General features: G+C 39.3%; 1 protein-coding gene and 1 long non-coding RNA gene across 2 annotated transcripts; one reads left to right on the top strand and one right to left on the bottom strand.

The window, feature by feature from the left end:
• Nucleotides 1–1,870: 1,870 nt before the first annotated feature.
• LOC116717574 (uncharacterized) lies at nucleotides 1,871–2,450 on the bottom strand. The gene is made up of 2 exons (XR_004338763.1): nucleotides 2,376–2,450; nucleotides 1,871–2,342 (listed from the first exon to the last, which is right to left on the bottom strand). It is a non-coding gene; the product is annotated as an uncharacterized LOC116717574 (long non-coding RNA).
• Nucleotides 2,401–15,485, top strand: LOC116717572 (transcriptional repressor scratch 1-like). The gene is made up of 2 exons (XM_032559055.1): nucleotides 2,401–3,522; nucleotides 10,756–15,485. Exons 1-2 carry the CDS (start codon nucleotides 3,408–3,410, stop codon nucleotides 11,481–11,483), a joined length of 843 nt encoding a protein of 280 aa, XP_032414946.1. The 5' UTR covers nucleotides 2,401–3,407; the 3' UTR covers nucleotides 11,484–15,485.
• The last annotated feature ends 1,850 nt before the right edge of the window (nucleotides 15,486–17,335 follow it).

Here is a 17,335-nt window from a genome sequence, read left to right on the forward strand (position 1 = left end):
GGATTTGGGCTTGCACATAGCTTGCGTAGCTCAGTCAGCTTGTTAAGGCTAGACGTTGTACACAGTCATCACACAGAAAGGACAGATGCTGCAGATTTCAAAGTTTCACAAGTACTCAAACCTTGTCGCTGCAAGCAGCAGCAGGGGCTCCTTTAGGAAAGAAAGCTCTCTTTTTTGTCTGAAAATGTAAATAATTTGGAGGAAAGAGGGAAAGGCAAATACCATTTAATAGCAGTTGGCTCACATTATCTTAGCTAAAGAATTTGTTGACAGAAACTGAGGTATAGAAGACTGAGAAAACCTTCAGGGAATATTTAAGTGAATTGCTATAAAGTGCTTATCTGTTCTTTTTAGCAATTTCACAAAAAAGTGCCTATTTAGTGCAACCTACTTCTACTAAGGTACATGCAGACTCCATATTTGCAGTGCTCCAGTCTGTTAGGTGGCTACATCTGCAATAATATGAAGCCTAGGCGCAAATTCAAACTGGAAGACTCTTTTATCCCCACCGGGACCCGTTAATTGAAGCGACCTGCGCACAATCGTCGACCTATCAACGCTGGACCTTGGTCCAGCGTTGACGTCCAATCATCGACCAAGTCCCAGCTGATAAGGACCTTCATTCATGGTGTCCTTCGCTCTCCAGCCGAGCTCAACCCACCACCACCCCTTCTCCTCCATTCGCCCGGTCCTGAGGCCCGCACCCTTCTTCAACCTCCACCACCAGTGCCGGGCCCTGGGGGATGAGGTTCCTAACAGCATCGGGGATGCTCATCTGAAGCCTATCGCTAACGCTGCGATAACCGTTATCCCCAGCCGGGGCCCGAGCGCCAAAGACTTTAAATTCTGTTTGTCAATAAACTCTTCTAATTGTCTTCTTATCTCCGTCTGAGTCTCTCCAGATTGAAATGACATATTGGTCATATAAAGAATGTGTTTTCTGTACAATTGCACTGATAGTCAATGTCAGAGCATCAAACTAAGCCTCGTGTATTGTGGTAATAAGACATCCAGTGCACTGATGGCCTTTAAATAAAACTTTCTGGCTCTGATAATAAAGATTTAGACTTAAAATTATTTTCATTCAGTGAAGTTTATTTTCAATTTAAAATGAAAGAGGTAAAAAAATACTTGAACAAATGGAGTATCTGTTCTGAAAAACATTTTTTCTGCTTTTCTTAAGCATTTTAATAAAAAAATTAAGATGTTGAAAATAATTTATAACCTCAATGATTAATGCAAAAGCTGGTTGGTGACTATCTACATCATTGTCTTTCTAGATGATTTAGTTGACTTCTTACTCATGTTTTTGGACTGTGGGAGGAAGTCGGAGTACCCAGAGAGATCCCCTGAATGCAGGGGGAAAAATACAAACTTGAGGCAGAAAGATCCATGGAGCCTATATGTAATTTTTTTGTACTGTAAGATTTGATGATATGATACAAAAACGTAAAGGTCCCCCCACCAAAACTCAGATGTTCGGCATCAGTGATCATTAGAAACCAAGATCAATGTTCCTCCAACAATAACTCATATGATACAAGTGTTTGTAAAATGGCACAACTGTAAAAATCTAATGCAGCAGTAAAATTCAAGTATTAAAGTATTTCATAGCAGTATGTGTCGTATTGGGCATAATGTCTGATGGTAACTCTTTAACCTCGTGTGTATGTGTGGGTCCAAAGAAAGACAATCAAATACATGTAACAATGCTTTTCTTTCTTTCTTTCTTTCTTTTTTTTAAAATTAAAGTTAATCCATAAAGGTGTATGTTGTAAATTAAGCCTAATCAAATACAAATACGTCACATTTTTATTCCCATTTTAAAGCACATCAGCCTCAATAGAGAAGAGAAAAGTTGAAGAGAACAGTAATTCTGAAAAAAGTTTATTCAGTTTTATATTACATTATATTTGTTTTTCCCACATAAAAATCAGAAATAGTTGCAAGTGGACCCAATGTGACCCTGGAGCTGATATACCCTACCTCCATATTAATCCGGTGGTTAGGCTACTGTAAAACACTCCATTTGGTCTACTCCCTTTTTTGCCTTCAGGGCTACATTAATGATAATTACTAAGCTCTCAGGATGCCAGTTAATACCCCCTTTAAAATCCTTGTCATCACAGAAAAAAAAGGAAAAAAATAATAACTAGAAATAAGCTTAGTAGTAAAAAAAAGAAGTATGAGTCCCAAAAACATTATGAACAATGGAACAATCTTTAAAAAGCATGTTTCACGTTGAGATAGCTAAATCAAGTCCACGAATGCTTGAAAAAAATAATTTCCATTCTTATCTCCACAAAACATGGCGTCTTGCCTCTCTCTCTCTCTCTCTCTCTCTCTCTCTCTCTCTCTCTCTCTCTAACACACACACACACACACCCCCACACGCAAATAAACACACACAATGAAGAGAAGGAGAGCGAAGGAGAGTGAAAGACAGAGAAAGAAAGAGAAAGAGGGGGTGATAACAGCTTCAATAAATCATCCGGGCCAGTCGCCGCTCCCAGGGGATGCGGGATGGATTAAATTAAGCACTCTCTCCACCCTTGTGTCTATCCATCCGTCCATCCCTCTCTCTCTCTCTCCCTCTCTCCGTATAAATGCCAACAGCTGATCGCGAGACGGCACACTCACGGGAACAGCTCGAAGCAGCAGAAAGAGAGAGGCGAGGGGAAGAGAGTGAAGAGAGAGGGATCCAGAGAGAGAAAGAGGGGGATCTGTTGATTCATCGGAGTCCCTTTTTGTACAATTTTTTTTTTGACTTAAAGGGATATAAAGGACTTTTTTTTCGTAAAAGGGACATTTTTTATATACATAAAAGCATTCTAAGTTATTATTACATATTTTTTTAAACCTCTGATTTTCTTCGCATCCCTCCCTCGTCCTTCCCTTCTTCCTCCTCCATTTCTTGTTTAAAGAGGCCCGGGCTCTGCGAAGTGTCTTCCATCGCCTTTTATATTCATTTTATTTTATTATTGTTCGAGAGCCTTCAGTCTTCCGTTTGTCCGCGAGCGCAAAAAGCACGAGGCACCCCCTCCTCCTCCTCCTCCTCTTCCTCTTCCTCCTCTTCCTCCCTACGGTGGGAGCTGTCCGGTGCTGAAGTTGCATTTCCTCCCATTCCTGCAAGAGGACTGGACCGGGCCAGGCAGGGACGCTCAAGCAGAACAAAAACTCTTTTGACCGGATAACTCGGCAGCTCGGCTCCCGCCACAGCCTGAAGACAATCGGTCCCTCTGCTCGGCGTGTTGACGGACGGACGGGATCGCCACGCTGGCCAGGCCGTCGGCGAGGGGCTTTACATCCGCGAGAGTGTGCGCGCGTGTGTGTATCGCTGCGTCCGCGTGTACGTTGTGTTTGTGGGAGCGTGCGTGCTCGCGTGCGTGCCGGTGTCTCTCACCATCATGCCAAGGTCTTTCCTGGTGAAAAAGGTGAAACTGGATGATTTCTCCACCGGGGCGGAGCTGGAACACGCCTACCGGCACAGGACAGACCTCAGCCTACGGCTGCATGACAAAGGTAGGTCAGGCTGCCTACACGGCGCGGGACTTACAGGTGTCTCGGATACAGACCGATCCTAATGAGGAGTAGGAGGAGGAGAGGGACGCAGTCAGGAGAGGAGGGGGCACGTTCCTGTAATAAGGCTGGTCTATAATGCATGAGACAAAGAGGTGGATTTACCTGTTGGGTCTTGAAGGTTTTTTTCTTTCTGCGATTGTTTCAAATCTTTACCAGAGCCGTACACATCAGAGCCTGCGGGTTAAAAGAAGATGCAATTCACGCACAGACCAACGGTATGTCAGATATAAAGTTTATCTAAGCTACAAGCATAACATTATAACCGGTATGGGCAACCTGGCTGGTATGCAGCGCCATGCACAACAAACTGCATCAACTTTCTCAGCAATTCAAACTACAGCAGCTTTAAAAACACCTGCCTGGTTTTATTAAACCCCTAAAGAAAGATCTCTCCTTCTGCGAGACACTTTAATGGCAGAGGAAATAACTTTGTGACAATTCAAATTTCTAAAAGAAAAAGAAAAAAAAGATGTTTTTTTTTTTTTTAAACTTGTTCTTGTTTTTAGCTCATTTTTTTTATCAGCTTATTTGAGTCAAATTTCTTAATAAGTACTTGTTTTGTTGCTGTGTTTGTATTTTTTGGTTGTTTTATTAAAACAGGTCTCTTGCATATGGGATTGTGGATCTCAATGAGAGAATCTTCTAATAATCTTAATAATAAAGAAAACAACCAGAGCGATCAATTTTAAGGGATGCGAGGATGTGCAAATCTATCCTAGAAGAGCACAGAGAAACCTCTACAGGCAGGTTGATCCTTGATTGCAGTCAACCGTAAAACATGACAAATCTGGACGTCTTCTTGGGTCTCTTGGGAACTCAGCCTTCCCTGGTGATAGGAGCACAAGTGCAGTTTGCATTGCCCTAAAAGAAGCACTTCCACAAAGATGTTAAAGGGATGGACTAATGGGAAAGGCCATTCATAGTATGGAGTCAGTACAGCAAAATCTAAAGCCATAACATTTCTTTTCAGTTCGAGTTTAAATACTGTATTTGCCCCTAGGAGGGTAGCTAAAGGCACACAGAGCAGTTATCAGCAAACACCTCAGCAAACTGTACAGCAGCGCTGTTTGTGTAAAACCTCAGGCAGAGAATCAGATGGAAATTTACCAGCTGTAAACAAATTAACAAAGGCAAATATGGACAGGTTGAGTGGCTATAAATGGAAAAGTTAATTATGGGAACAGCAGATTGTTAAATTTGCTGTGTGTGTATGCGCAGGCGTTCATGTATGGTGTCTCGAATGAGGGTGTCAGTCTGTGTGAGGGTGGAGGTGGGGAAGCAGAAGTGTTATGATGTCATGTATAGGTAGGCGGGGGAATGAGTGATGTTATACCAGGAGGGATCCAGAAGTATAACATAATACTAAATAGAGTAAATAAGAACATGCTGCAGCTCACCTAGGCTAAAATTGTAGAACTAATCAATGTGTCTCTCCTCGCCTTTCAGTGGTCATAATGTTATGCCTGATGGGTGTATAGCCACAGTGATGCGTTTTACTGCATTCATTTCATCTAGTGGGACATTTTCTAATATCATAATTTTCATGTCAAGTTTTTATAGCTAGCCACACTTTCAGTCTGGTTCTTTTTCAAACCCTTCAATAAAGTGGGTGTTGTAGTGGGACAGACTGCAATCAATTATTAGGGAACGACTTCAGACAGCACAGAGTTATCACATGGTCATTAACACTTACTTATGTCTCATTCCCTCAAACAGCTATTGAAAATATATCAAAGTTAGATTACACAGCAGCCTGTAAGAGATTTAAGATCCACAGGACCGGGAGAGATCAGACGAGCAGATGCTGCAATGGACAGCACAAACACGGAGAACTCGTCAATTGAAGTGTTTTTCCTGCAAAATGTAAAACATTCTTCACTGGATTTGATCCTTCTTCTCTTAGAGTTGGGCTGCGTAAAGGTCACTTGTGAAATTAACTCAATCAAGAGCTTCTCGCATGCTTCACTGATCCTTCCTAATGCTCAGCTGGGACCTTCTTGCTCCCACGCAGAATAATAAGTAACGACAAAAAAAGATAAAGAGAGCCGATGTGCTTTTACTTTTTTCCCGCTTCCGTGAAAGTAAAATGCACCATTTTCAGACATGCTTGAATAGAGATGCGTCAGAATCGCCTCTTTGGTGGCCTGGAGGTTTCAGGAAACAATCAGATAAAAAAAGAGGGCATTTATTCACGTTTAAATCTGTTTGATTTCCACCTCAGACACACTGATACACTACAACAGGTGCAATATGAACAGCTTAACCAGCAATTTAGTAGCTTACATTTAACAATGCAACGAGCTCCTCCAAAGCTGCTGCTGTTATCAGACAAGATTGTATGTTAAACTGACCTTACCGGAGGCTGATCCTCTGACACGCTCTACACCGTTTCCGTGCACCAGGTGTTACTGCTCTATTTTTGCAGTGTTGGCAGATTTTTTCTTTTTTTTTTTTTTTGCACGCTGGTTTTCTCGCTCTGGATGATTCACTCTCTACCTGCAACAGCTGCCATAATATTAAACTGTCACATAAGGACAACATTTTAAAAAAGAGAATTGACGTAGCCTTTTTTAATTTAACCAGTTAAGGCATAACAAATTAAATGAGTGTCAGAAAATGCAATAATTGATTGCAGAATTTTAAATATTACTCTGCTTACTGAATGGTTTTAAAAAGTGTGACCTAGTTTTCTGATTTTTTTTTTTCATTCATGTGTAATTCCCTAGTCTTTTGCAGTCATGTAAATATTGCATCCAAGGAGATACAATTCTAGGAAAAGCATTTATTTAACAATTTTACAAAGAATGTCTGAAGCAGAAACATTTACTCGACATTTACAGCCTGTTTTCCAGATAAATCCTAACTCTCTTTTGGAGGCAAAAAGCAGAAATGCTGTTAACAAAAATGAGACATTTGGCATTAAATGTATAGAATCTTGTTGTAAACGTTTGGCTTAATCGTCACATTTCAGTTTCTTAACAAATCTGGCCTTTGCTACAATCATGACAGCGAAGCTGATTATTTTGAACTAAATGAAAACTGCAAACCTACCCGCATACCTTAAGTGTGTGTGACACAGAATAAACTGCTTTATTTCCAGCTGGGAATCAATGACAGATTGCTGCACGCCGACGTGCATGCTCTATGCCACCAATCCTGTGCTTCTAAAGCAAAAACGGCTTTTTAATGTCGGGGTTAACAAACCTAACAACCTGCCTCGTTTGACACTACAGCGCTTTTTGTAACGCAGTCTGTCTCAGCCACCTTTTGTCTCCAATCTCTTACCTCTGATTTAAGCAGCTCAAAGCAGCTTCTTCAAACATCCCCACTACAGAGGGCCATTTTAGGAAAACTTTCGGTCTGAACATGACACCTTTTAGACTCATTATTTATATTTATACCCCATCCGTGTTCTGCCTCGGTGTAAGTGTCGTCAATGTGTATTCTCATGGGACTGCGAACTGCTGTTATTATATGCAAACAGATATGTTTGCCACATGGGATTTGTTACTTCTGTCTTCCATTCCTGCTCCTCCCTGAGACTCAAACAAAAACTGAAGAAAACATTTTTTACAACCATATAACCTACAGAACACCTAAACCAATCAGTCAATCAATTAATCAATCAATCCAGTGTGTTTGTATAGCACTTTTCAGCAGCAAGGCCGTTCAAAATGATTTGCAAAATAAAAACATAAGAAGTTATAAACACCATGCAGTCAACAATTGAACAAACATTACATTTTAATGAGTGCCATCACCAAAATAAATAGACATCATTAAAAGGAATAAGAAATTCTTATGGTTTTATCAAGATTACATTGACCGAATATGACTGCACTGATTGAGTTTTTATGAATTTCTCTTAGTTTAGATATTTCAAGGAACGACTTTAAGAGTGGCACATAAGAGGTAGAAGTTCAAAAATCGGCAACATCATAACTAATATTCAGTTTTACTGGATGTTTGTGGACATTGGTGTTTAGAGAAACCTGAAGGAAAGGTTTGGATCATCACTGAAGCAGACCCAATCATGAGAGTATAAAGTGGATCTACAGGAGAGTTATATTGTTAGTGGAATTGCCAATGACTAAAAAAAACGTGTAGTGAGAGTAGATTTATATGAGAGTAACCTAAATCTGTCTAAAAATAAATTCACAGATGTAGAAGTTTTACACATTTTCTCACCTTACAGTAATATCTTCTAATGGGATTGAAAGTGTTAGATAAAAAAGTAGTGGATAATTTGAAAAGGATGAATCATGTTTTTTTTTTTTTTTACAAAGAAAGTGTGGTATAAATTTAAACAATCTTTTTTTCTAATCCTCCTTAATAAAACTGAATGTAAATAAATGCCCACATAAACTGTGTATTAATAAACAGAGTCCACTTCTCTGTCATTTATTGTCGGTATAAGACACTTGTTCATCAATGCTACAGAGGTTTGATGTCAAATCAGTTGAAATGTATTGCACTTCCACTTAGTTTACATCATATAAAAATGTTTTTATGAAATAATACCCAGGATCACATGAATGTGCAAAGATTAAAATTAAAAATAAAATATATAGCAAACCAAAACAGCATTAACTAGCAACACAATTAGGCTCAAAGATAGTGGATCAGTATATAATGCATAAAAATTTTGGATGATATTTCAAATGGCTATAGTAATTAACAATTTATTGTGTTCATGAAGATAAGGCAACATTTTGTCAGTCTTCTGCAGCTTAATATGGTAACTTATGTAGGTTACCAGTATTGAGTGTAGTCATTAAACATAATTGAAATGTTTGTATATTCCAAAATCATATATATTTTACCAGCTTTGTGTGAATGCAAGTGATTTTTGCAACTGCTTCCAGTAAGAGCAGAACACAACCAGTTCTGACCCTCAGGAAAAAAAAAATAATAGTTTTAAGAAAAAGTTCTTAATTTTTCTGTCAAGTCAAAAAAAAAAGCACAAAGACAACAGGTCACTGCACTGACCGAAGCTGCACTGACTGCAAGCCAGTGGTCACTGTAGCATCGACCCCGTTCCGCCCTGGATCAGTCCACGGTGCTGATTCTTGTTTTCACACGCTAAATCAGCTTCTTTTTCCTCAGGTTCAGGGTCAGCCTGTGTGCATTCATCTTGTAGAGGGAGAGTGTTTTTAACTGCAGTTCTTCAGGGCCAAAGGGAGATGTATTGCTAAATTAGTTCAGGACTCACTCTGCGGATCCTTTCAAACAGCCTCTCCTGGTCACAGGTGTACAACGAGGAGAGACAGATGCTCTGTCTCATGAAAAGGAAATTAAAAAAAAAAAAAAAAAAATATATATATATATATATATATATATATATATAACAGATGTTTGACACACGCTGAAATTGCTGCTGTTTCACTGATTGTACTTTGATTTCACACTTTACCACTTGTGCAGAACTTGGATGCAGTTGCTGCAGCATTATTACAGCACAGATACCAAAGGACTGCAGCTGTCAGTGCAGGCATGCTGTCACACCTGATGCTGTTAAACACTGTATTATGTTAATATTTGTAACTCTGCAATTATAATCATCTATCTACTACCACAATCTGGAATCTCAAAAATGTCTTATTGCCTTTTTCAATGCTTAAGTGCATCATATACCCATTAATCACAGACTACAGTTTGTTTCTTCTGCCCTGTATTTTTAGATAATCTTTAGCATTTTAAGCTTTTTATTGAGTGTCTGATTGCTCGTGGTTTGAGCATGATGAAGTGCTTGCTGATTTACTGCCACATGTAATGACAGGAAGGAATATTTGATTTTCTGAAATAACAATGGTTAATCACCTTGTGTTTGTAAATCAACAACGGAGGCCTGCTGTATGTTTCAATTACTGTTTTAGCCAAGACTCCATAATTATTAGTTTAAATAAAAAATCTGGTGCCCGAACAAATTCATGCTTGATTAGGTGTTATGAATTTTGTGTCATTTTGGTTATTACTGTGCATGTCAAGACATATAAGCTTAAGAAACTTCAGGTTTTCATGACTTACTGTCTGTAGGACTTCAATGATTTTAATCACTGATGTCTTAGTCGCCACTTTGTCCAAGAGGAGCCATACGTGCAGTAATAAATTGGTATTATTTTTATCATCTAAACTGCTGTTCAGTGGGACTTTGCTAAGGATTTTGTCATTGTGCCTCTCTTTCCTCAACAGGCAGCCGTGTTAAATAGTGCCATGCAAAAAATTTAAACACCTTGGACTTGTTCACATTTTATTCTGTTGCTTTTTCATATTTCACTGTTTTTCAGTTGGATTTAATGGTTTGTGGTTTATAAATTAAAGCTTAGCAAGTGTGGCTTGCATTAGCATATACCACTGATTACTCTGATCCCCCAAAAGAAAATTCAAAATCTCTCCTAATTAGTAAATAAATCTATTAGCGTGTGATTTCTATAACATTAATTCATTTGTTCTTTGAAGGTTTTGGGGGTTTAAACAGCAAGTCCTAAAATTGTGGTGGGGATGCTTTTCATCAGAAACAGGAAAGCTAGTTGGAGGCAAAGGGGAGATGGATGGAACCAAATCGAGGGAAATACTGGAAGAAAAGCTATCAGTCTGCTTCAGGCTTGAGACTGGGGTGGAGGTTCACCTTACAGAAAAGCAATAGCACAAAACATACAGCCAGAGTTACAATGTAATAATTTAGATTGACATGTTTGGTATATTTGTGATTTTCTGTTCACAGATGATCTACATCCATTCTGACTGAGTTTGAGTTATTTTGCAAATGGACAACTCTTATAGTCTATATATCTGCAAAGCTGTTATAGAGATGACCCAAAAGATCAGCTATAAATGCAGCAAAAATATGTATAAGAATATGCAAGCTACAGTTTTCAGAGTTGTTTTTGTGAAAACCTTTAAAAACCATCTCACTATCCATCTCACAGCTGCTATTCTGTGAGAATAGCTTTGCAACATGGAGCCCTATTAAAATGCACTGAAGTCCGAAGTTGTAGTGTGACTGCGTGAAGGTTCAAGGGATATAAATAGCTTAGCAAAACAGGGTAGATGTGTTTTCTTTAGTGTCTAACAAACATATCAAAGTTCTTCAGGGACAGAAATATTAATGTGCATCATTCCTAACTGTGACTCCTACTTTGGTGTGACACTATTTTCTTGTTCCCACCTTAGCTGCCTACATCAGTGACTACATCAGTCCTGTCGTGTATGATGGTGAGAGCGATGGCGGAATCAAGGTGCCCTCTCCTGACCCCCTCTATGACGGTATCCACAGCGACTACGGTGCCCCCGACTCAGAGTCTCCGGACAGCCCGGGCTCGGAAATCACAGACGGCTACATCAACGGCGATGCCGCAGTGAGCGAGGGATACACAGTCGATGCCTTCTTCATCACAGACGGCCGTTCGAGAAGGAAAGCCCTCGGTAACCCCCGGAGCGTCCAGAGGCACACCTGCAACGAGTGTGGCAAAACCTACGCCACGTCTTCCAACCTGAGCCGGCACAAACAGACACACCGTTCGCTTGACAGCAAGCTGGCAAAGAAGTGCCCCACCTGTGGGAAGGTGTACGTGTCCATGCCTGCCATGGCCATGCACCTGCTCACTCATGACCTCAAGCACAAGTGTGACGTGTGCGGGAAGGCGTTCAGCCGGCCGTGGCTCCTGCAGGGCCACATGCGCTCCCACACTGGCGAGAAACCATTCGGGTGCGCCCACTGCGGGAAGGCCTTCGCGGACCGCTCGAACCTGCGCGCCCACATGCAGACGCATTCGGCCTTCAAGCACTTCAAATGCAAACGCTGCAACAAGACCTTCGCGCTCAAGAGTTATCTGAACAAGCACTATGAATCTGCCTGCTTCAAAGGCCCCTTCTCCCCTCTTGGCCCATTAGACGCATGACAACCTACAAAGAGATCAAATGAGGGACAAAACCGCAGACACAAATTACCATTATCCTTAAAGACTAAACTGCAGACGGTATATTTTTGGTCAGAATGCGACCTTGCTTTCCCTCCTACTACCTCCCTCACCTGCCCACTGCCCCCCTCCTCTCCCTCGGAGCCTGTCCACAATGACGAATATGATGAAGATAGCACAATTTTTCTCCTTGAGATTTTCCCACTTAAGGATTTAACTGATCGACGCATGCACTTCCTTGAAATCACGTCACCTCCTTTTTTCTCTGTCTGTTCAGGACAGAGACACTGATATTACTGCAGCTTCCTCCTGGCATCTAGATATAATATGACTACATATATTTTGGAACATTGATGATGATGATGATGATGAGAATAATGACAATAGCAAACATATAGCTACTAGTTTTCTCCATGCACTGAAATGCAGTGAAAGTGTTTTTTTTTTTTCATTCTGATTCTGCTTTTTTGGGGGAATAGTAGTAATAAGAATAGTAATAATAATGAGAATAATATTAATAATGCTCTGCTGCACCAAGTGACCATAATCTCTCCACCGTTGAGGTAAAAAAACAACAACTATTTATGTATTTATTTATTTAAGCAATGTTTCTTTTTATTATTTGTTGTATATTTCTACTTGATTTGACGACAACAGATGCTGTTTATTTGCACTTTAAGTTCTGGATATGTCTTTTTACCACTACAGGCCAAAGCATATGTCACTTTTTTTGCGTACGATTTTTTTCTATTATGTTGTTTACCTTCTTTTTTTAATTAACATTATTGCATGCAAAAAAAGAAAAATAATGAAACCTATGCCAACCACATAAAAAAAAAAAAGCTTATGAATTTTTGCCAAAATTCCTATAGATAGAACCCGAGGGCAATATTTTTCTCTTGGAGCCTCCATAGGACTCGTAAAAGCAATAATCACCTAATGCATGGAATTTTATGATGAAGTTATGAAGTATTACCTACTACTGTATAGCAGTTTGACGAATCAGGTATGTTTTACTTCACCTATAGTCATAAACTGAAAAATACTAACATTGCAGACATCAGGGATCATGCCAATGTAGTGTTAGAGTGACGAAAAGAAAAGTCCCGTCTTTCCTTTCTTGTTATGCACTGCCTGCCTCTTAGTGAGTAGAACTAATGTAGGATTTAGGCTTTGTGAGGCTGGGATCAGCTGTCTGCTGGGTGTGGGGCCTATTGTAGAATAACTGCTGTGTGATTGTGACATCCTTGGCAATTTTCTGCATCATCCATTCAACGGATGGACAGGTGCATTCCGAAAGGCTGGGTATCATGGAAAAGTACATTTATTTCAGTAATTTGATTCAGAAAGGGAAACTAATATATGATAGGGATTCGCTACATACTGAGTGATACTGTATATTTCAAGCGTCCATTTCTGTTAATTTGCTGAGCTCATGAAAAGTCAAAATATTGTTCCTCGGAAACCTACACAAATAAGACTGCTGACTTAAAGCAGGGAGTCTTGACATTGTCCAGAAAAAGTTTAAGTGATTAAAGGTCATTGCTTAAAAAGTATGCTGTTCACAAAGGGCTCAATCCAGGCATAGTGATGGGAAGTTAAGTGGAAGGAAAAAGTGTGGAAGAAAAGTAAAGCCCAAGCAACAGGGTGATGTATAGCTTCTAAAGAATTGTTACACAAATCCCCTTCATGAGTGTCAGAGAGATTCGCAGAGTGTGAACTATTGGTACAGTTTGTGTATCAAGAGATATTTCACTCTCCTGTTTCTGTAGGCAGTCACTCCCATCACTGTGTAGGCCACAGCACAATATTTCTGCATTCAAATACTTTTTTTATTGTTGCTATGCAATAGTAACATTAACATTTTCTGGAAATAACAATTTTGGGTTTTCATTAGCTGTAAATTGACCAAAAACAGCCAAATTATATGAGTTTATGTAATCAATCTGTTTCTCTTTTTAGCCCGAATTACTGAAATAAATAATATTTTTGCAATAGTCTAATTTATTGAGGCAGACGTATTAAATTTAGCTGTGATATTCAGCAGGAAGCCAAAAGGAATCACACTGAGTTTTGCCATGAGATCTGCACAAACCCAAGCTGGGAGGCAACACGTAACTCTCAGCAGGCCTTATTGGAAAAACCAAGGCAAAGTTTGGTGCATTGCTGAAGCTAGACTGAGGTCAACTCTGACTCCAATGCATTATTCAGCCATCTCCCCCTGAGCGCTTCCACAACATTAACTGTGCATTCTTCAACGACAGACGCAGGCTGCACTTTGACTGGCCAGTCTGATTACAGTTCACAGTTTCATGCTGCAGCTGCATGGAACAGAGTCTGCATTGTTCTGCAGCAGGCCCCCCATTCACCCCCACTGAGCCATCCCGTAGGGTCACTTTATGAGTGATATACCTGCAGACAGGTTAACTTGAATCAGCTCTGACCCCATAAATCATTTAGTTTCTAATGTAGGTGGTCAACAGCAGTGATGCTGAACCCAGATCTCTGCAGCTCAGAAACCTTTTTTTTTTCAGATTCATGGAGCTTCCCATGAGACAGACTGAGCAAACGTGCATTTTTAGATCGTACTTATGTGAATCTGTGAAACTATACAGTTTGTACATATTGTAAGCTTGATCAGAAACATTCAGAAATGTGTTAACAAGTGCATCCATATGCATGCAAGCACACAGTGCCTGATTATAAGCCATTTGGAATAACAAATCTGTCTGCAACTACGTTTAGCTATGTGGATTGCTGAGCTTTGATAATTACGCCGTTTCCTGAGGACTGATGCTGTTTGGAGATGTTTTTGACAGAGGGTGTCTTAAAGATTACACAGACTAAACTTAGTTTTCTTAACTTGTTATAAGAGTGAAAGAAGAAAAACCTTGCATAGATTTTGAAGTGTCTGCAATGATGTTCTGAAGGCAAAAAGCCTAAATCTAGTTAGAAGTGTGAGAAGATAACATCTCACACTTCTGACTTCTTTATCTTCTACAATAATGGCTGAAAAAAAGTGTTGATCAGATCTTGGTGAAAGAGAAAACATTTTTTTTGTTATTTCTTGTAAAATAAGAACACGATCCAGCCAGTTGTGGTCTTGATCTGGACTTCAGTCATCTAAAATTGATCAAATCATTGATCGTAGATCACCAACTTTTTGAAGCCCTTTTTGTTTTTCCAGTTTGTAATTTAGAACAGCTTTTATGTACAATACAGACAACCTTTTAAATTTTCTTTCAGCATCGCAGATGATTAAAGTGTTTTTATAGCCAAATTTATACAAACAAAACAAAAATGCAGCCTTTATATTTCTTAGTTTAACTCAAAGGTCTAGAGACGTAATAATCAGGACTTTTAACAGCCATAGCAACCGAGTTCATGTGATGATGCTCTGACTCTGTTTCCCGTTTTAAAGTGTTGGTTGATAGACTTTGCACTCTATTCTGTCTTCTGGGTGTTTGGCTGAAACTCTCATGAGGCTTTTCAGTGGTTTTAAGCAGAAGGAATACTTTATGAAGTCTGCCTGCTTGAGTCTGTCTCCTGGTGAGCTCCTGATCTGGCCTCTTTTAAGTACTTCCATTGTAGTCATCTCCACCTTTAAAGAAAGTAGCACAATGAAACTAACTAGAAATCAGGTAGAGAAGAATTATATAAAAAATAAACCTTGTACTAGCTTGACCTCTCTTCTTCTTCTTTTGTATTTCCAAGTTAAAGAATGATGATAGCCTAAATAATCAATTTATTGCAGGAGGGTTTGTAAAGAATCCTTTGGATTGAGACGTTTTTACTGCTGTATATCGATATCTGACTTACCTTAACGCAGGAGGGTTGGATCTCTGTTCCAGAGTGAAAATCTCCTGTGAGTTTTTTTTTTTGTTTGTTTGGTTTTTTGAGCCAGTATTCAGACAATGTAAGCACAATGATCACAAAGCATTTTGTGGCACTTCATAATAAAGAATAATCTTAATCAACCAAGGATATTTTGTTGTAGCTCTGTGTTTTTGTCTTTAGATTCAAGTTCTCTTTGAGTCATTGTAAATGTGCCGCACTCTTGGGGGAGTATTATAGGTTGTCTCTGCTGTCTAAGTAGCTTTTAAGGCAATTCATACCGATGTGCAAAGTTTTCTTTTCTAGTCAGAGGAGTGCTTAGTTCATTTACACAGAAGAAAAACACTTGACTCTGAGCTAAACAGCTCTTAGTTTGCATTAGCTTTGTCAATATTGTATGTTTAAAGAGGCGCTGAGCTGACATTAATTCACAGCAAGCTTGTTAGCATTTTTTAAGCTGCCTCTACTGTTAAATACTGCAGTTTGATAATGCCTTAAAAGGTGTTTAAACAGTGTTTTGCAAAAGGGCATGGTTAGAGCTCCTGTTTGAAGTGCTTTTCCATTGGTTTAAGTGCAGAGAAACTTTCCTGATCACTGCTCAGAAAGCATATGAAATTGCATTTTCCCTCCGACTGCAATTAGAAACACTTGTTCATTTGCTTCCCACAGCAAAGTCATAGTGTGGTGTAAATATCTCATGGCATGTTCTCAATGTGAAGATAAAAAGGAAGAGTTTAGAAAATGTTTCATGTTAAACACACTAAATTTTTTTTTTACTACATTCTACTTCTTAAGCTTTTGTGTTTTATCTTGCCGTGTATTTTTGACAAATCCAGCGGCGAGCTGATACAGGTGTAATAAGTTGTATAATAGGTGGAATTTTAATTGGGAGCTCACTTCTGGTTGCGCTCTGTGTCGATAACTTTTATAGTGTCCATATTTAGTTATTTTTACCTTCTGTGATTGCCAAAATTTTCTTTGAAGTTTTAACCAGTAAATCCTTAAAGAAATAGTTCAAACTGTTTAAAAGGAGGTCCTCTTTAAAACTACGAGAAGTTAATATTTTATCGACAGTCGGTAACTCCCTTGGGGTTAGCGTGTATAAATTTATTTAATTTTCCTGGAGCTAACCGTTAATAAAAGCAGGGCCAAGAGCATGAAGGTAGACACGTAATGAAGTATTAAACCACTATCACAGCTGTGTTTGGTCTTTATGATCACCATATTTCTCAAGCTATGCTGCGACATTTCAAATCCTCACGTTGCCCCCGAGGTCAGCAGAATCCCAGTAGCAGCGACAAATACTCCTGCTACGTCTTTAGGTCTAAACATGAAGAAATTTGTTGCATTTTATGAAACATGACACCTTCTCAGTGTGAATTAGAATGAAGGGTGTAAAATTTAGAAATGTATCAACTGTTTTTGTCATGGTTTTATTCTTTCCCATAAAATTTCCCTTACCATCTAAGGCTAAGAGTTCAATACACTGATCAGAAGTGGTCAAATAATGTTTATCTGAATTAATCAGAAGGAAAGACAAAGAGGAGGCTTCATCCTCCATGTTGAGGCTGACGGACATCCGCTAGAAAAAATGCCAACATTGCATAAACAGCAGTTCATCTTTTGTTTTTCGGTAAGAACAGGTGGTGCAGGGTTGTTACTGAGAAATACAGAAAACAGGAGCTGAAGCCAGAGCTCCTCTTGTTCCTGTTCCCATACAGTCCAAGCTAGGGTTTTCTCTGTAGCACAGCTGTCTCTGACAGGAAGCTAGATAAGCAGTTTAAAAATGGTTTCTGTAACAATAAAAAAACATTTCTGGGAAGTAGGGGCAATAAAACAATGCCACTTCATATTTAGCAGAAGATGGCGGTCACATTCTATTCATGATCTATAGAAACTTTTTACTCTTGGAAAAATATCTGAGTAAATGTTGGAAGTGGGAAATTGACCTGGATTTCAGTAGATTTTGCACTAATAGCAGTAATATTTAGCTGACAATC

This window comes from Xiphophorus hellerii, chromosome 3, assembly GCF_003331165.1.
Source record: "Xiphophorus hellerii strain 12219 chromosome 3, Xiphophorus_hellerii-4.1, whole genome shotgun sequence".
In the NCBI taxonomy this organism is placed as follows: Eukaryota; Metazoa; Chordata; class Actinopteri; order Cyprinodontiformes; family Poeciliidae; genus Xiphophorus; species Xiphophorus hellerii.